A 20,529-nucleotide genomic window follows, 5' to 3' on the forward strand; every position below is an offset into this window, starting at 1 on the left:
ATAGACTTTACATGCCAAAAATGTTTCAGTTTCCACAGAATTAGCCATTTCATAAAAATGAATTGTTCTTACCTACTATGGAGAGAATGACAACCACAAAATCAAAAATATTCCAGCCTATAGTAAAGTAGTAATGGCGAAGTGAAATCAATTTCAGGACACATTCTCCAGTGAAAAGTACAATAAACACCAGGTTAATCCAATATAAAATGTTTTCCATGTCTTCACTCTGATCATCTGTTTCTACCATCATTGTGACCATGTTAAGGCAGATAAGTATCATGATACTGATATCAAATGCTTGTTTTGTTACAAAATCAAAGACCATGCCTTGGAATTTGTTCTGGGGGGGGGAAAAATAAGATTCATTACAATATGCATTAGGTAAAATTTCTTTTTCAAAATTGTTAGAAATTGTTGAAATCTAGTATGAAGGGGATTTCATGTTCTCCATGAAGTTCTCCATTTTTGTGAATTTTCCAGTTTGTACATGTAAACACAAATTAAATAGAAATGCAACTACTGTGTTTATAAGTATTGAAGGGATGATTTCAAAATATGCATGGTGCATTTGTTTTTAAAGTTGCAAAGGAGACTTTGCCACCCTGAACCAGTTCACTGTAACCTTTTGTAACACAAACTATTAACTGAACACTTAGTTTGGCAAAATTTGAAAAAACTAAGTGGGGGGTGGGGAGAATGTAAGCAGGCTGAGAGTTAATAGCACTTCATTTGTCAGAAAACTTAAAAAGTTTTTGAGCCCCAAGTTCAGTGCTCTTCATGCCACCAAAATAGCCTTTAAAATAATATCTTCCATTTTTCAGCAATAGAGAATTTACTGATGGCTGGACTGGCCACTGAGCAGGTTCCACAATCCAAAGCAGAACTGCAGAGATGGAATCACTCTCTGCCCCAGCCAAACCCTGCTCTGTAGTGCTAGGGTAGCCCTGCTCAGGAGAGCAAATGGTTATATGGATTGTGCAACAGGAATGTGAGGGGCAAAAGGCCTTTTTTTCAGGCAATGATATGGTAGCTTGCCCCCATACAACAGTTTCAGAGTCTTCCTCGATGATTGAAAAGGCCTGTGCCCTAAGGCTTTCACATATTTTGACAAATACACTGCCACATTTAATTTTAGGTTCTAGTCAAACCAGTGTTTTGAAAAAATGCCACATAAAATGTCATTGCCATCAGCAGAGAGAAAATGGGGGGGGGGAGGAAGGAATGGAAGAGTCCTCCATATGCAGACTACAAAAGAGAAAAAAATTGGATGTCAGATGAATAAGGCTTTTCTTATATCACTTGGTTTTTTAGCTTACAGCTTAATTCAGCCTAAGGCCTAATTGAAACAATACCATTTTTAAATAAATGTAAAAATAACAGAAAAGATTTTTATTCTTACTGCTGGTCGAGGTATAGGCTTTTGTGGTTTCTTTGAACCCAATTTTTTCATTGCATTGTAGTATTTCTTCTGTTCTTCTGTCATAAAAATGTCTTGACCTCCAAAGTAAACCAAAGAGACAAAAACTGGTTACAATCATGTATCTCTATTGATTACTTATAAACAAAGATACTCAGTAGTAATAATCACTATTGTTCACCTTCTCATCTGCGGGAAAAGTTAAGACAGACATAAAAAAACCCTTTATCATGATTATTAGTACTTTGGTAACAGAAGAATTGCTTTACATATTCCACTCTTAATGTTTAGGGTGTTTTTTTGAGAGGCTCTTGAACTTGCATTGTTTGTGGTAGACCTCTGCTTTTCACTGGGGAGAGGGGAGTACAGAGGAAGGAGAGGTGCTTTTCCTTTGTTCTACTAAATTCCATCAGTTATTACAGAGGCACAAACTAATAAAATCTTCCAATCCCCCTCTCTTGTTTTTTTCCTTTAGAGTAAATTTTGGCAAAATTTCAGAACTGACATCTATGATACCAAAGAAGAATTAGAAGGTATCCAGACGGTCACATTTCACAACCTCTTCTTCTCCCTCCACTGGGGCAGGACTTGAAGCAGGAGATCCTGGAACTACTATGTGGAACGAGTAGGAAAAAAAGCCAATTTCTCTCCATCTCAACCCATTTCAGCACATGGATCCAACAGCACTTCCACCACTCCAACAACACTTTGTGTAGCCAGATACTTTAGTTAAGTTCTGCAGCTGAACCACTGATACCTTTTAAGGCAGCGTTGACAAAATACGAAGACTAAAGAGAGTACAAATAAAGATAATTCAATGTTCATTATTAGAGTTCCAAAATCTACACTGCTGAGTTCTGAGACATGAAGGTAGTATAGCTAAGAGTTTTTATAGCTACCTTTAGCTATTTCAATGGTTAGCCTTTTTATGAGTCTATTATAGACTGCAGCCCCAAATCCACATCTTTACAAAGATCACATTCAGTATTTCACTAACCACGGACAGACATATGTTGTCCATCAAACCCTCATCAAGCCAAATCATAAGCTTTAATAATTTAATGTATTTAATATGCAGAGCACATATTAATTTATCATAAAATGAAAAAATATTTTATGAATAAAGTTACTGTGTGTGGATGTGGTGGGTTGACCCTGGCTGGATGCCAGGTGCCCACCAAAGCCGCTCTATCACTCCCCCTTCTCAGCTGGACAGGGGGGAGAAAATATAACAAAAGGCTCGTGGGTCAAGATAAGGACAGTTTAATAAAGTGAAAGCAAAGGTCACGCGCGAAAGCAAAGAAAAACAAATGATGTTATTCTCTACTTCCCATCAGCAGGCGATGTCGAGCCACTTGCTGGGAAGCAGGGCTTCAGTACGCGTAGTGGTTGCTCTGGAAGACAAAAATGCCCCCCTTCTGTCTCCCTTTACTTAGCTTTTATATCTGAGCTGACGTCATATGGTATGGAATATCTGTTTGGTTAGTTTAGGTCAGCTGTCCTAGTTATGTCCCCTCCCAAGATCTTGCCCTGCCCTGGCCTGCCATTGGGGGGGGGGGGGGGGGGGGGGGGGGCAAAAATGTTGGAGAGACAGCCTTGGTGCTGTGCCAGCACTGCTCAGCAGTAGCCAAAACACTGGTGTGTTATCAACACCTTTCTAGCTACTGATGCAGAGCACAGCGCTATGAGGGCTGCTATGGGGAGTATTAACTCCATCTCAGCCAGACCCAATACAGTGGACCAAAAATAAGCATTTTTTTAGCTTTCTTTTCAGAATAATGATGAAGTACTTATCTTCTTTTTCTGCTGGTTGAAATTGTCTATGATGACACCAATGAAAAGGTTCAAGGTAAAGAATGATCCAAAGATGATAAAGATGACAAAGTAAAGATACATGTACAGGTTATCTTCATACTTAGGCTGATCCAAAACCTGCAAAAAAGGCATAGAAACTAAGCCTTAGTTTAACTGTGAGCACAGAGCCAAATATCTGCTGGACAGAATTTAGGGCTCTGTTACTCTGATCTTTGCTTCTTATGATCAAGTTCCCACATATCCATCCCACTGATCTTCAATCTATGAAGTTACATTCTTGACAAAGAACTTTGCTATCAAACTTGGTATTTCATTTTAAAAAATATAACTGGCCTATATGAGCATAGAATAAATACTGAAGACACAATTGGTTTAAACTAGTATAGTACCATCTGTCTGAGTTTATAAACAACCAGAAACACCAGCTCGTAAAGCTGCAAACTTTTCCGTATATCTCATGGGAGGCCCCTGATGTGGGCTTGTGGAGCTTTCACTGCTACAGGCACTTAGGAAACTGCCCTGCATTACGAAAGAGAGGCATCCAAACCATGTTTAGAGTAAGCATATTTTCTTGGTACAGCTATGCACATTTACCGTGCTACAACAGGCTTCCTGCTGTGAGTGTAGCTTGCCAAAAAAGCTGGAGCTTTACCAGTATAGTTTATTCAGTTGTCTACTTAGAACTAGAGGACACCTTGCACCAAGGGAGCACGGGGAAGGCAAAAGGGTAAGAAAATGTACAGTCTGAGTTAAGAATAGGAACTGTGCCCTGAAGAAAGGAGTCAGGTGTCTTGCAGAGCACAGTGAAAGTCTCAACTTTAAGAAAAGATCAGTGTTACAAAAAAATCATCTCTAAGCTGTGTATTGGTGCCTGCTTCCAAATGTAGATAATGCCTAAATGCACATAATGAGAGGAGGAAAAGGCATTTCATGGCACTAGTTAAGTCTGCTGTGGAATTGAGGAATTTTGGTCCAACTGCACCATAGAGAACATGGAATCCTTTAGGACTGCTCCTCTACTTTCTTCGTCTCTTGTATTTTTCCTAGGGTTTCCATTTTCTTTAACTACAAAACTATAATAACTCCTTGTTCTCTCATTTTTACTGTTATTTCTGAAAGATGTTAAAATTACATTCTTAAATCTTGGAGCTCATACAGTCAAAACAAATGGAATCAAGGGACTACACTTACATTACGAGAATCCACAGCTGCGTACATGATATCCATCCATCCTTTAAATGTAGCCTATAAACAGAACACTGGTGTTTACCTCATGCTTTTCCTGGAGAATGGCTTGTCAGAAACATTGTTTAAGAGCTGAAGACTAAGTGTCTTTAGCGCTCATCATAAACACCAGCACAGTGCAATGTTAACCGGTGACTCTTGCCTTCTATTGTATGGTTTATTCATATATAAGAATTGCAAGCAAATTCTAAGATCTGACTATAGAGGACACAGCATCTATTAAGAACTTCTATCAATTATGAATAATATCTGATATAAAAGTTATTTTTTGTGTATGAGCAAATTAGGTGTATTTGATATAGATTCAATGCAGCTAAGGTGAATTAGGTTTGAATTATGTATTTTTTTTCATAGTTAGCATAGCCTTTACACTTTGTATTATTTCTGTAGAGTCATGGATTTATCTCACATTTTATAATTCCAAACCAAGAAGTGAGAGACAAGATTTCTAAATGAATGAAACAATGAAAAATTATTTTTTACTGTTACAAGTAAACAATAGAGATATAGAAAGAGAAATAAAAATTAAGGAGTGGTGACTTACTACTTGAAGCAGAGAAAGATAACCAAGGCCTACATTATCAAAGTTAACCTTCACATTCTTCCATCGGGCAGTTTCATTGTTTTTTATGAGCTCCTCACATTGACTATAGTTGTTGATTTGGCTGATATCAAATCTCTCATCAGTTGTAGTGTTAACACAGTAGTAAAATTTTCCAGCAAATAGATTTACTCCCATGATACTGAAGATTAGCCAGAATATAAGGCAAACAAGAAGCACATTCATAATGGATGGAATCGCTCCTAACAGGGCATTCACAACCACCTAGAGTACAAATAAAACCAAAGACAGACGGTGTAAGAACATAGGAACCAGTATCTTACAAATGTTTCATCAGCCTTTCTTAAATGTAACATTCTATTTTAATTCTAATATCTGTGTCACACTTTTTTAACTGTTGAGAGTAACAAGTAAGAAAAGCAGTATAAAGAGAAAATGTCAACATAATTAGAAGGAAAATCATACAAACAGTAGCAAATTGTAGCTTTAAAGAATGGGAAAAAGAAGAACAAACAGGTAAAAAAAACAAACAGAAAAAATAAGCATTTATTAATTTTTTTTTTAGAATATTTACTTAATGTATGTCTGCAAAACCATATTTCTTATGACTGATTGCATCAAACACAACAACCTTTTTTCTATTACATGTTTACTGGATGAACAGTCCAAATCAATATTACTGAGCAAATTTTTAACTGAAAGTAATTTTAAGACTTCTTTTAAATAAAAGAAAACTCAGGGATGTGTGCGTGTTCATTTGGATGGTTATATATAAAAAAAGAAAAGCAGACATGTTCAAACCAGGAAACCAGCTGAATATCTGAACACAGAAAAGCTGGTAGTGTTCAGGCAAGGGGCAGATAAGACTTAAAGAAGGAAGAGGCTTGATTTAATTCCCAAATGAATTTTGGGGAAAATCTGGCTTCAAGAAAGAAAAATATGAAAATGAGTTCATGTACGATGATGAACGATGATTGAAAACATTCCAGAATGAAAATAAGTTAGTAAAGAAAATAAAATTAGGGAGAAAGTAGGTCCATTATGAATGAGAATGATTTCTTTAATGATGGAATTGATGAACTGCTAAATTAGTAAACTCCTATTTTAAATCTGTTTGTAAGTCTAACAATATAAAATTTAATAACTATGGAGCACCGCTGCCAATTTTGCTAAAACAACTGAATCAGATCCTTAGAACCTGATGAAGATTTTGTTTTAAAAAATGCAGGACATGAGGTATTACATGGATGAGATTATTTATAATTCATTTAGTTTATATGATGTAAGTACTACAGCAGATCCTCTAGCACACTATGCTATCTGTTTCTATTTGAAATACAAATATGTAGCTTAAGCCTGTAAAATATTTTGGTGTTACATATATATCTACAATTAATAGGTTCCACAGAATCAATTACTTCTAAAATTAGTCATCTAGGTAGATCACCTTTCATTCCTTGCCATTTTACATAATAGAAAATAAAACCTTTGAATGTTAGGGTAGGTAATGAACCACCACCATGTATACCATATAGTAGACTTGGGCTGAAGGAAAGGAGAAATACTTGTTATACTTTCAGGGCTCCATTCCTGTCAAAACAATACCTCTTTGGGGTGATACATACTTTGGACAATATTCGACATCCTGTAGGACTTCAATGAAATTGTTGTTATGTTAAATTTAGGAGCTGGACCAAACAGGGTTCCTTTCAATGTAAATTACTGTATGACTTTATAAAAGCACAGAATGGTGGATGAAGTCCAAAGCTTCCATGCTTTTTTTTCCCACATATTTTAAATTACATGTTGTAATAAGTGTTTATTTCTAATGGGGAAATTAAAAAAAAATCAAAATAGTTTCTTACTCATACTAAAAATCTCCTTAGCAATACCAATTATAAATCAATAAGCAAAAATAATATAGCATTTTATCACTCATCAGCCAGGCAGAGAGGATTCCCTGACTAATGGATAAATCTTTTCCGACTATTTCAACAGTGCTGTCTTATGTTGACAGACCTGTACTCTCAACTTTGTCAATGACACGATACTGGAAGGCCGTGAGGAGTAGTTTGACCTAAACAAATTAATAGTTTAATAATAATGCTGAATTAGTTTAAATTGGAAATCCATGAATTCACTGATTTTAGTGGGAAGTTTGAATGGAATAATAAATGGTGACATAATTTTTTCCCAGCTTGGGAATATTTTCCAAATATATGTTAGTTACTGGTTTTACATTATTTTTATTTAAAGTTATCTCAATTCTTCTACTTAAAAATATAAGTAGATTTCTTAATTGTAATAATATCATCCATCAGGAATAATTATTGAGATATAAAGGGATAGTTAATGAAGTGAAAATATTTGTCCTCAAGCTTTCAGTCTCATTACACCCAAGAATTCTGTTCCTCTTTCTGCTACAGCTGCAGGTCCAGTCATGTTCTTCGTTCTTTAATTGCTGGATTTCTACAGCTGACCTACTTTCTCTGGTTTTAGTCTGAGTCCTGAAGCTATAGCAGGACCAGCTTGTAAAATGAATCATTTGAAGACACTCAACACATACTGTTGAGCATCACTGAAAACACTGATCCAGACACCTCCTAGCTTCCATTGGTAGTGGGGTGTTGTCCTGGTTTCAGCTGGGATAGAGTTAACTGTCTTCCTAGTAGCTGGTACAGTGCTATGTTTTGAGTTCAGTATGCGAAGAATGTTGATAACACTGATGTCTTCAGTTGTTGCTCAGTAGCGTTTAGACTAATGTCAAGGATTTTTCAGCTTCTCATGCCCAGCCAGCGAGAAAGCTGGAGGGGCACAAGAAGTTGGCACAGGACAGAGCCAGGGCACCTGACCCAAACTGGCCAACGGTGTATTCCATACCATGTGACGTCCCATCTAGTATAGGAACGGGGAAGTGGGGGCGGGGAATCGCCGCTCGGGGGGACTAGCTGGGTGTCGGTCGGCAGGTGGTGAGCAATTGCACTGCGCATCATTTGTACATTCCGATCCTTTCATTATTGCTGTTGTCATTTTATTAGTGTTATCATTATCATTATTAGTTTCTTCTTTTCTGTTCTATTAAACCGTTCTTATCTCAACCCACGGGTTTTGCTTCTTTTCCCGATTTTCTCCCCCATCCCACTGGGTGGGGGGGGAGTGAGTGAGCGGCTGCGTGGTGTTTAGTTGCTGGCTGGGGTTAAACCACGACAGGTGTGAGAAAAGAGAGCAAGGCCTGACAGCAAGTGAAAGGAGGGAAAGCATTAGACAGACATTGAAAGCTTTGTTTACTGGTTAAAAAAAAGGTAGCATGTGCCTAGCACCATATAGCAGTGAGCGATACTGCTTGGGGCAGAGCATAGACAGATTAATTATACTCCCACCAGCTACTTTCCTGAAGTCCCAAGTGCAAATTAAAGTGTACTTCCCCTAGCAATAGTAGTGGTGGGAAGATGCAGGGGAAGCATCATGTTTTCTATAGGGGCAATGTTTTCTATTAATTATTAGTTTGGCAGGCACAAGTCCTGATCCTAGAGAACAGTATGGTGGATTAAATATTTTAGATGCGTAGAATGGTATTTCTTGCTTGTATATAGGAAGTATAACGCTCACTGGAAGTAACTTTAAGTGCCTTTGCAAATATATGCACCATACTATATTGTCATATTTTCAGTTCACAGATGTTAAGCACCAATGAAATTACTATGTTATAAACAGACATCTTGAATTTCCACGTATCAGATCTTAAAGTCTTCTCATAGTAATTTCTTCACCAACTTGAGCTACTGTGTCTTTAAAGACATTAAGCCCGAAATTGATTACTTTAAATAAGGCAAAATTCACTATATTCACAGGAAAATTTAAATGGTTAATTGCCTAATTAATAAAAATATAGGTCACATTTCTAGTCTGAAGTTATCCAACTACAGCCACTACTTTTTATTATATCTTTTGCTAAAGTCATAAATCACCTTATCTGGGTATTTTACAAAGAGATACAGTTAGCAGATCAGGATCAAATCAGTAGGTAAAGTTTACACCAACATGGAAGTTATGGGATTGACAATTATCCGTAAACCTTCATGACAAAGTGATTGTTTTCTTCCTTGCCACATTAAATTGCCACTTAAGCAATTTACTGTGCATCTAAAATTTGTAATATTTTGTATTCAGTTTTTTTGCTAATCATTCTCATAAAAAACCAACAGCTAATGGGTTTTTTAGCAAGATACTATTGAGGTTTTAAATAAGCCTTATAGCTGATATAAGCATCCCAAATCTTCGAATTTACTTCAGGAAAGTTCCATAAATTTGTTGGAGACAAGGAAGTGGTATTTTCTTTTGAATTTATAACCTTTCATCAATGCCTGTTTCCTTTTTGGTTGAAGTCCTTTACTTTCCACATGCATAGAGCACCACATTTTCTTCAGAAGCTCACCAATTTGTAGTTGACTTATAAATTTGCTAATAAGCTTACAACCTGGGGTGCCAAAGATCAGTGATTGCAGTAGGGAGCTCACACAAGGATCCCTCTTAAATACAACAATAGGGTTTCAGCTCAGGTGCATCTGCTGATTAGATCTATGGCAATATGTTCAAGGCAGACACATGGACCTTGAAGGTGTAAGTCAGACACCTTCTTGTTGCTGGAGCTAGAAATATCTACCATCTCCAGTTGTTGACTACTGCCCCTAAGAGAAACATTTCTAGAGCTTTCAGGTCATAGCAGAATACATAAGGGCTTTGTCCATTTCAGTGCACTAAAGAAGTGATCTAAACTAATCAATTTGACTTTGCACTGGAATAGACTGAGAGCCCAGTTGGGCAGCTGAGGGTCTCAGCTGTGGTAACTGACATGGTGATAACCCCCAAACAGCTGGGGACCGTAACTTCTCAAATAAACCCAACGCTGTAAGCAGAAGTCTTGTGATATGTTTTCAGTCTGCTTAGTACTTTATAGATTATAATCAACATTTAAAAATCAATATGGAAAGCAGTAAGCAACCAATTTAGGCCAGAAATCATAAAACCAGCTACATCTTTGATATACTAGAAAAGTTGTCTTAAATAGAATGCAATAGTTCTAATCTGAAAGAGAGATGGTATTTTAACACTGCCAATTTACTTATTAAAATAGGAATTCATTACAAAACTTTTAAATTGTAATGGAAATTCCCAATTAATATTTACAGATCATAGGTTAAAAGACATCTGATAGACTATGCATGATATTCTATACTTGTATGAAATACACATGTGCATATATATGTGTGTATATGTGTACACACTTTTATGAATAAGTATTGGTTTTTAAAACTGTTCTGGCTATAGCAGGATTTATTTATATGGGATAAATTCAGTTTTGTAGTAACATTGCATAGATCCATGCAGTTGATAAATCCTGGGGCTCTCCAGGAAAATATGAAATAGGGTGAAAAGACAAGGAGCCTAAATAAGTGTAACAATGTGTGCAATAATACATGAATTCATATAAGCAGATGAAGCCTTTTGCTTATATGTTAGTGATAAATGTGAAATATATGATGATAGTGTGGCATATCTGCATGGATTTTTTATTGATTAATCTGCATGCATTGTTTCTGTGTACGCATGCATTATTTCAGATTCTGTCATGTTGTCTTACCCTCATCCCTTCAAATCGCGACAAGGCTCTTAGAGGTCTCAAAGCTCTTAGTGTCCTAAGGGATTTAATCGCACCAAGTTCTGAGTAGCCCAAGGCATTAGCTGTTAAGCTAACCAAAGAGACCTACACAAAAACAGAAAGGCAATATTGCTCATTCATCTTGTATATCCTTCCGATACATATGGTGGGAATGATGTACGCCCTGAACTTCTCAAGAATATTCAAGGCTGGACCTCTTTCTCCAGGAATCCCTTTATAATGCAGAAAGATCTTTCAAGTCAGACAAAGTAGAATGAAAGTATATTCTAGGTACCTGTTGATGAAATCATGTTGGTAGAATGGTATAAAAATGCTTTCTACATTCACATAAACCAGTCAATATTTGGTGGTACTTAAAGAAAAATGAAGTCACATGCAAAGAGAAAACTCCCAAAAGTTGGGTGAATTGGAATGGTCAATTTAGGTCAGGACTTCCTGTGATATCTTCAGAACTTGATGAGAATGTAAAAACTCTCAGAAACCACATCCAGACCTGGCCTTTGGCCAAATGTAACTTTCTAGTGTCCAGAAAATCTTACTCAACAGCCATAGCTACCAGTGCTGTTCAGATTTAACCAGACTAATCAAGACTGATAACCGTTTGTTAGACAATGGTAGAAGCTTCATTGTTAGGCATATCCACACTTCATTACATTCCCTGTGACTCCTTTAACCACTTCATCAATTCTGGCTTGCATAACGCTGGTCTGGTCTGCAGGCAGATGAATAAATAAACTAGAATAGCTGTAAAATAAATAATACAATTATCTTTCATCAATAATCCTTAGAAATGTATAGTAAACCATTGGGAAGGAGTGGCCCTAGTAAAGAAAAAAAAACCAAACCATCTTCTATTTCCCTCCATTTAATGCCCTTCCCTTCCATCCTTCCTGTTTTCTCTTAATTCTTTCACTTCCAAATTAATCTTTTCACTTTATCTCAATCCCCTGACTAAAGATTTTAAAAAATGCTTCAGAGATTAATTTTTTCCATGAAAAAAATTGCACCAGGGTAAGGTTGCCATGAAAAACTAATAAAGTTATTTATAAAGTTCACAGAAGTAACTAAACCACATATTATCAAATAAGAATTAAATATTTGTTGATAAATACAATAAATATATAATGATAGTGTAACGTATTGTCCGTGGTGTCTCTGTAAAGCTCTACTGGTCACGGTAATTTACACATCTGATGACTGAGCCAATAAATGTTTTACAAGGATGCAGACTCAACCAAAGAATACTAAGTGTGCATATAGTCATATTTTATCATAGGATCTGCAATGCTGGTATGGATTTAAAAGTTATAATGTTTTTCAAGCTCTGTATAGTAAAGACTTCATGGTCTATCATATCATTGTAGTTTTAGGGAGATACATAGTGATTTCTACAGAATTCTGCTGCTCTTCAGAATGAGCGAACAAGTGATTCAAGACACATTCTTACCTTGCATTCCATGGGAATTACATAGGTGGAACTGAGAGATGCCCTATTGGCACAGACAGATGTAGTCAGGCTGTCAGGAAGGGAAATGAATGTCTGCTATATGGTTAAAGATCTGTAGACTTCCATTTATGCTACCCAGTACCGTGCATATATTGTTGAGCATGTAGACTTGAAATTACAATGCACTTCTCACTAGGTCTCCTTTAGACAATGTGTATCTGCTCCTTGGTGGTGCAGACTTTTGAAAATCATTTGACCTATTCTAAAGGAGCTCATCTACAGTTCTCTAAGTGTCTCTTTAAGGTCGCCCATGTGATGCAGTGGAAAGTGCAAGAGTACTGAATAGTACCATGGAACTGAGAGTTCTTAGCAGTATTTTCCTTTCATATTACACAGAGTGACAGGACACTTACAGTAATGGATTAGAATGTTAGAAACCTTTAAAGAAATTGGTTTGAAATATTTAAATTCCATATACAGCAAAAACTGAAGAGGATGAACAGCATCCTTCCACACCGTGAAAAAAAATAGTAAAAAGCATCATTTCAATAAAGCATTACAAATTCATAAAACTAGAGAATAGCAACAAAACAACTCTAGAGTAATAAGTATATCAAAATATTTTTTTCTTTTCTGAACAGAATTATAAACCATACCACAACAACAGTTTTAAAATAGAGTTTCAATTGAATAGAACAGAAATCTTATCCTGAAAACATAACATTCTGATTTTTAGAGCCTGTTGTGCAGAAAATGAAAAAGAATACATACATCAACAATCAGGAAGTCCAGCCAGCACCACGCATTAGTGAAATAGGTTTGAAAGCCATAAGCCACCCATTTTAAAAGCATTTCCAGAATGAAGATATAAGTAAAAACTTTGTCAGCATATTCCAGCATGGTCTTGATAGTTTTACGTTGCTCTATGTATATATCTTCAAATGCCTGTGAAAAAGATTTTTGAAGATATAATTAAATGTCTTCACAATTTGCAGTGTGATATATGGTAGCCAAGAAAGAATTTGAATTGGAAAAATCTATGTGATGATAAGGCATACATCCTTCCCTCAAGCACAACTTTTGCTTTCACTCTGTACTGTAGTCTTTTCATAAAGCTGGGTCCAAACACAATATTCAGCTTTCAGCTGAGCTGAACAATGATCCACGAAACTTGCTGTAATACCATTCTCCAAATCTCATTTTAATTCGTTTCCATGGATAGCAATGGCTTAATGATGTAAAGAATTCCTTTGTGGTAGCTACAACTTTATATCAAAATTATATGAGGAATTTAAAAATGACTCTGTGATACACAATTTTTGAGGAACTAATATTTGAAACCGAACTATACACACTAACCCACAAAGCAATCCTGAACAGAGATTAATAACTCTCTTTTCAAAAGAAAATGTCTACATTGACAGTGAATCATTGTGCATTGACTCAAGTGTAGAAAGTACACTCACTATATTTTGCTCCTGCTATGAGGAACTAATTACTTCAGTACTTACTCAGTGCGCCTGATTTAACATCAATCTGGTAAAATACCTGACGGAATCACGTTGGCACCTTACATCTCAGTTTGACAATTCAGGTTGCTGTTGATAAGTTCCTAGCTCAGCTGTGGTTTATGTTAAATGTGTGTAAGACAAAAAAAAAGGCTATTATCATCAATATGAAGACATGTGAATACCAGTCTGAGATAACTAATTTCTCATTTCCATTAACACTACATTTTGAACTTGCCAAACAATTTGTTTCATAGCCTGTAAGCAAACTGTTACAAATCCTACGATATATGCCAAATATTTGTTGATATATGTTGCCATTAGAACATTTATGAATTGGATATTAAATTCTGATATGTTACCTGCAGCTATATAATTAACTGTAATTCTAAGTGCTTGCTGCTTAAAATAGACACTGAATTTACCAAAGCACCGCTGCTGAGAAGAATCATGAAGACAATGAAGGTCTCAAACCAGTTGTGTTCAACAATCTTATAGCAGGTTTTTCTAAGATTCCACCAGATTTTCCCTTTCCCATCTTCTACACTGACTTGACAGCATTTGAATCTCCGCACGCAGCCTACGTGAGAAAATAAGTGTTGAGATGTCAGAATAAGGTAAATACTTATCAGGAATCACAATGAACAGAAGTCAATTGGTTTATTTCAGTGCTACTGCATTAGATGCTTGTAAATAAGTATCTCCTATTTGAGGATTTTTGTTTCAATATTTGGAGTTAAAGCTTTGTAACTCTTATAATACCTTCCAAGGAAAGAGAGAGAGCACGAGAACAGTACATCTATGGCAGTACCTCTGAAGGAGTTACTCATACAAACAGAAAATACAACTATAATCAGAAAGCTGCTTCTTGATTTTAAATAAAAATAGAATCCAACCCAGATCAAGACAGTTAAGTCTAATGACCTTGCATATATTTTGCTTCGCCTACCTTCTGTAAAACAAGCCTCTGGCTCCAGAGCTTCTTCAGGTTCTGCTTCTGGCTGTTCCCCTTCTGGAGGTAGTCCAATATCAACTGTGCTGCCTTCTGATGAACTGGATGCATTTAATTTCTGTGAATGAAACCCCACATAATTATTTTTTTCAATTTTTTTAATTTTGAATAGAAGTTCATGTTTGAAATGCATACCAAAATATTTTGCATGTATTCCGTGCTCTGACATTAAAATAAATTCATATCTACAATCTATAATGCCAAATTGCTCTACTACAGGTGAGGTCACAAGATTAGAAACTACATCATGTGCATTTTCCCTATGGAAAATATCTTGATATTTTCATACAAGGAATTGCTGAAATTATTAGACTACTATTCTGAGCCACACATAAGAATTCTGAAATGAAATTTCAGTAAGTTAGGAATGGGTGCCTTTCACACTTTGTACTGTTTAATTATTCCAATCATGTGGCTGCATTTTAGATTACACTTTAGACAGCATGTGTTAATACAAGTAATTTTCCAACATCATGACCAAACCAACAGCAAGCTGCACAGATGTATTTTCATGTCTCAAGTAAATGTTATTCTATCAAGTTCGTAAAATCTAAAAAGTTTGAAAATATACTTTTCATTATGATTGACATGAAAACACATATTATATGTTGTATAGGATAGTTTAATTCTCTTTATTTCCAAAAGAGCAGCACATTACTTTAAGAGCAGTAGCTGATATTTTGCATTCTCACTTGCCAATGCATTTTCTGAATTTATTGTGCATTTTGAAACTACTTATTACTTTGGTACAGTACACATACATGTCCAATCACTATAAAAGCCGGAAAAAAAAAAAATCTTTATTTTTGGAAGAGTAAAATGAAAACAAATGCTTTTAAAACAATACTGCACCAATGAATCATTCTGATAATATCGTCCAAATCTTCACAATGGTTCTTTCACACCATCACGTTATGTTGGCAACAGACAAATATGAGTACTATAATAAGTAAAAGTAGTTTGGTCACGGCATTCTATGACTCTTCTAATGTTATCACTATGTGGCGTATAACATCAGTAAAATGGCTGCATTGATAAGTAGCTAATTTTGTAAAGGGAATGATGTAAGCAGATTTAGAATACAGTCTATAGGGAATTAATATTAGACAGAGAGATGGTCCATGGTAACATTAAAGATATATCTTTGCTGACACTTAAAACTTAGAGGCATTATTCCTTTAAAACATGTTTGGGAAGCTCCAAATTCTATACAGGTTTTTGTAAAGGAAATCTAAACAATACTAGTATGTGAATACAGAAAGTACAATAAGACTTTAATGGAATTTTACATTGCAGACAATATTAAGTATGTTCTTCAAACAAAAAGAAGATTAATTCCTTTCTCCCCCACTCTGATTTTATCGAATCACACTGACAATACATTTTGCTGTGACTTTGACATAGGCTTAACTTTGATTTTTGTGTACCACGGTACACTAGAGCCCACATTTTAGAGGAAGACCAAACAGATGGAAACTTTATTGTAGGGTGTATTATGCATGTAATTTCAGTGATATCTGCACACCCATTTCCTTTAGGTTTCTTGAAAATCCCAGCCTACATATTCATGTCTCTTGTTTGTGCATGAGCTTTAGAATCTATGAGGTTATGTCCAATGTACAGACATGGATGCACACTTTTCTGCAGATTATTATTTACAAATTTCCCATTGCAACATATTCAAATTATAGGTAATGCATGGCAGTTTGATCATTGTGGAATACTGCCTCTAAAATGGAGAAACTGGAAAGCATGGGATAAATACTGTAGTCCCCGAGTAAGGACCACAGCATTTAAACATCAGTGGAAGTCAATCATCAGTTTGAGGAAAGGCCAGAAATACCATAAACGCAAGGTACATTCCAAAGAAATTTATATATGGTGTTAAAATTAACATTTATCAATACAATAGACTAAATATTTTTTAAACTGAGAAGTGCCTATCTGTTTGTATTCTGTAGAGTTTTCTTAAAACGTTGCTTGCATCATTCCGATCTGGACAGCATTTCTAGCAGAATGCTGTAGTAGTAGCAGAGCAAACAAAAGTTATGGACTGGTTAAACCATAAGTTTGAAAGACCTACTGTCCGTTCTTTTACAGGAAAATGAAGAGTTCAGTAACTCAGATATTATGCAGTTAGTTTAATCACCACATGTTAATTTTAAGAAGGGATAATGAATTCCTATTACTGAAATTGCATAAGACTAACAGTTAACTCAAGATGGAAGATTAGAGATATCCACTATAAGGAGAGATCAAAAAGATCAGGTAGAAAAGGTGGAAAATTATCGGTAGAACAGTCAATTATCAGAAACATCAGAAAGCCATCTTTCTTTATGTGGGGCAGTATGTATGGTGAATTGTATCTTACAAGTCTCAACTCACTGAAAATCTGGTATGCTTCTATTAAATAGCTGTAATAATAATCATAGGAGTTAAGCTAAACAGAAAAATCCTAAATTGAATGAACAGCAGCTGATACTTGAAACACAACAATTAAATGCCTTATCCCACTGAGAATTCAGTTACTCTTCTGTTGATGTAACAGAGTATTTCCTTAGCATGCTGTTCTATTATACATGAATTTAGCCCCAACCTGATCAGTATATGAAGAAGCATATTATAAAAATTATTCAATAAATTCAATCTTTCATAGTTCAGTATCATTTGGGGAAGAAAAAATTAAAAATTTTCAACAGAAATAATTATGGTTTGTTTGTTTCTTTGCTATTTTAAACATTGAATTTACTGTATGGCATTCTATACAATATTTATAAAGTCTAGTATGCATTACAAACAGCTAGGAAGGTTTTATAATACAACATCTTAAAATTTTACCAAATCAATTAAGTTCAGTATGCTAGGAAAACTTTTCAGTAACAATCACGTATTTCCACAGCAAACTTCTGCTCTGGTGTAAAGCAACTGATCCAGGGATGTTGTACTGATTTCTAGGTATTCAACACAATATCACCTGGGAATGGACCAAGTTATTACTAATTATGTTTTGTGCATATGCTTTAATACATAGGAAGACTTTTTCTAACACTTACTGTGACCTGCCAGTGTTCACACATATGGAATTCAGCTGGATAGCTAGACTACCCCTAATTGCAGACCCTGGTATGTTAGGTATGTAGCATATGTCCCAGTTCTTTACCTTAACTTGTCTCAAAGTTACCTTTGTACCTGATAAATTCTTCTCTGCTCACCAGCATCACAAAAACTAGATTTAGGCAGTGGTATATACCTAACGTATACAGCTTTTTAAAAAAATGAACCTGTAGAAACAAGATAATCATCAAACCCAAACGTTATCTTTGATATAATTGTGAGTCCTTTTTAAGCCTTTTTCATACCATGGTTCTAGGTTTCAAAAGTATTTGGTCACCCAGATTATAAGAGATTTATCAGGATAAAGTATTAGACACTCTTCGAGAGTTATGATGCTAGATTTTTTCCGAATAGTATGCTAAGGAAATTATTCTCAGAGAAATCTACTTTTCAAAACCTCAGAATGTACATAGTCCATCTCATTTTCACAGAAGATGGTAAGGGGACAAAAGTACTTACATGGTTCTAAAGCAGCAGTATACTGATTATCACAGAGAGATACATATATCTTTTATGTCACATCTACCAACAGCCTTGCCAGTCATGCTTTAGTCAGCAATACAGTACAGTATGAGATATAAATTTTAGTTTAGCTTTCAAAATAGAAACTGAAAGTGGAAAGCAGCTTGCCTATCAGAGCAGCATTGCAAAAAGCAGCAGCCAAGATTAGGTCAGGAAGTTTTTGACATAATTACTTTCTGAACCTTGGCAACATCTCATAGATTCATACAATTCTGCTTCACTTACAGCCAGGCCACTTTGAGCTTCTAACATTTCTTTCTTCCTTTGTTTCAAGATGATTATCTGAAAGTAGCTGAACAGCTCTTAGTTTAACATTTTTAACAATGCCTTAAATTTCATAATTAGCCAGGATGCCACTAATAGCTGTTGAAATCATAATTTAAGGGACTGAAGGAGCAAAGAGCAGAACAGACATGAGCAGGAAGATGGCACCAAGAGAAACCACCATTTTGGTTTTGCTTTTAATTCCTTTCCTCCCAAATACCTATGAAAATGTTAAATAATGGAAATTATATTGTTTTTATTTTCTCAGTGCTGTGTGGATGTCAATATGAAAATGAGATGTTCTGCGATGTAAATGGCAATAATATATCCGAACTTATACAGTCTTTTTCAGTACAGCTATATCACCTATAAAATCGATCAAGTGGTAAATATCATTGTAGTTCCACTGGTATAATTAAGTGGAACCTGAATGTCACTCTTTCTAGTGCTTATATGGTCAGGCATAACTACTCTATCAGTTAAAAAAAAACGAACTTTGTAAATCAAAGCAAAACATTCCTGTGATGATTATTGTCTGCAAATACCGCAAAAAACCAGGATCTCTAAATTATAGTCCACTCTGTTGCTATTCGTAATTGCTTTGATCTACTTATTTATGAGGATTTCATAAATGAAAATATTTGCAAGAATGTTGGATGAAAGCAAAAGCATCATAAGTAGCAGTGGAAATATTTGCAAAAGCACTCCCACTGGAAGCTACTTAAGGCTCTTTAATTCACACAAGCAATAGTGAAAGGATATTTCTGAAACAGAGCAAGAGACTGCTGTTTGTCAAGATTAATTAAGTGAATTCCAGTTAACTCTAATATTAACAACTTGATATCATCCACCATGAATCACAATATGCCAATAGGATGTGACCAATTCACAAACAATCCAAAGCCTAAATTCTTCAGAGTATCAAAGGATTTTGAATAATGAATTTTTTTAAATAAAAATATGACTTCTCAGATAAACTATTCCTTAGAAAATATAAGACAAAAAACTGTGCAATAAGTATGTTTTAATTCCACTGATTTACCAAACTGAAAGCAGCATCATACAACTATGGTGTTGTAAATATTATGGCAATGTTTAGTAGGTGAGATGTAAATCATACTGAAGCTGGGGACATTTTGGTCCAAAATCAGTAGCTTATTTACTAGACTGCTGAACTTTATTTATTACTGATAAGATGAGAATAAGTTGAAGTTTCTCAGGGCAGACAGTTTTAGATGTTTGGGGAGGTAGTCAATTTGTGAGCATAAATTAAAGAGCTATGGTAAGACTGAATTGGGCCAGATCTTGCTATCAGTTTTCTCTTTGCACTTCTACACTTTTAAGTGTGGGCGTAAGTAAGAGCAGAACTGATCTCTGAATGTTTGACCAGCCAAATACCAGTTTTGTATAAGCTTTTTTAACCAAAAGATGGTCACATGCTTTGACTGTGGAAATTAAATTAATTTCATGCTGAATAGTGCTTGAAGTACTGCATATTAATCTCCGAAATAACTAAATGCTTATACGAGTACCGAAGAAAAGCATTTCTAAGGAAAAAAAAGTGAAAAAATAAAAAAGTTACTATCATGAGTTTGCAAGTTACCCCCATTATAAGCTTAAATAAAATAGTATGAAAGTTTTCCAAAACAGCTAGCAGATTTTCATTATCAACACAATTTACAGATGGACTCATATAAGCTTCTGATGAGAAACATAGCTTATGTGTTACATATTCTGTCTTTCTTCAAAAGGAAAGAAAACCCTTCAAAAATAGAATCCTGAAAACGTTACCATCAAGATTGGGAAAGGTACATAGCATGCACTGCGAAATACTGTTAAAATATCATGGAAAGTATAGCATCTGAACCACAGAAATATTGGGGCTGCCAATCTTGCCTGACCATGCTGTGATGCGAGTCCTGTGACTCAGCAGAGAGCAG

General features: G+C 35.4%; 1 protein-coding gene across 5 annotated transcripts in view; it reads right to left on the reverse strand.

Annotated features, from left to right (window-relative positions):
• Positions 1 to 20,529, reverse strand: part of SCN2A (sodium voltage-gated channel alpha subunit 2) — an 81,499-nt gene that overhangs the window by 4,574 nt on the left and 56,396 nt on the right. For all 5 annotated transcript variants that reach the window (XM_052792621.1, XM_052792619.1, XM_052792617.1 and 2 more), the window contains 9 exons: positions 14,627 to 14,747; positions 14,103 to 14,257; positions 12,941 to 13,114; positions 10,684 to 10,806; positions 5,025 to 5,306; positions 4,427 to 4,480; positions 3,215 to 3,352; positions 1,403 to 1,507; positions 73 to 343 (listed from right to left, as the gene is read on the reverse strand). In XM_052792621.1, coding sequence (XP_052648581.1) covers positions 73 to 343; positions 1,403 to 1,507; positions 3,215 to 3,352; positions 4,427 to 4,480; positions 5,025 to 5,306; positions 10,684 to 10,806; positions 12,941 to 13,114; positions 14,103 to 14,257; positions 14,627 to 14,747 — 1,423 coding nt within the window. The remainder of the gene's footprint in view (positions 1 to 72; positions 344 to 1,402; positions 1,508 to 3,214; positions 3,353 to 4,426; positions 4,481 to 5,024; positions 5,307 to 10,683; positions 10,807 to 12,940; positions 13,115 to 14,102; positions 14,258 to 14,626; positions 14,748 to 20,529) is intronic.

The sequence above is a fragment of the Harpia harpyja genome, chromosome 7 (assembly GCF_026419915.1).
Source record: "Harpia harpyja isolate bHarHar1 chromosome 7, bHarHar1 primary haplotype, whole genome shotgun sequence".
Lineage (NCBI taxonomy): Eukaryota > Metazoa > Chordata > Aves > Accipitriformes > Accipitridae > Harpia > Harpia harpyja.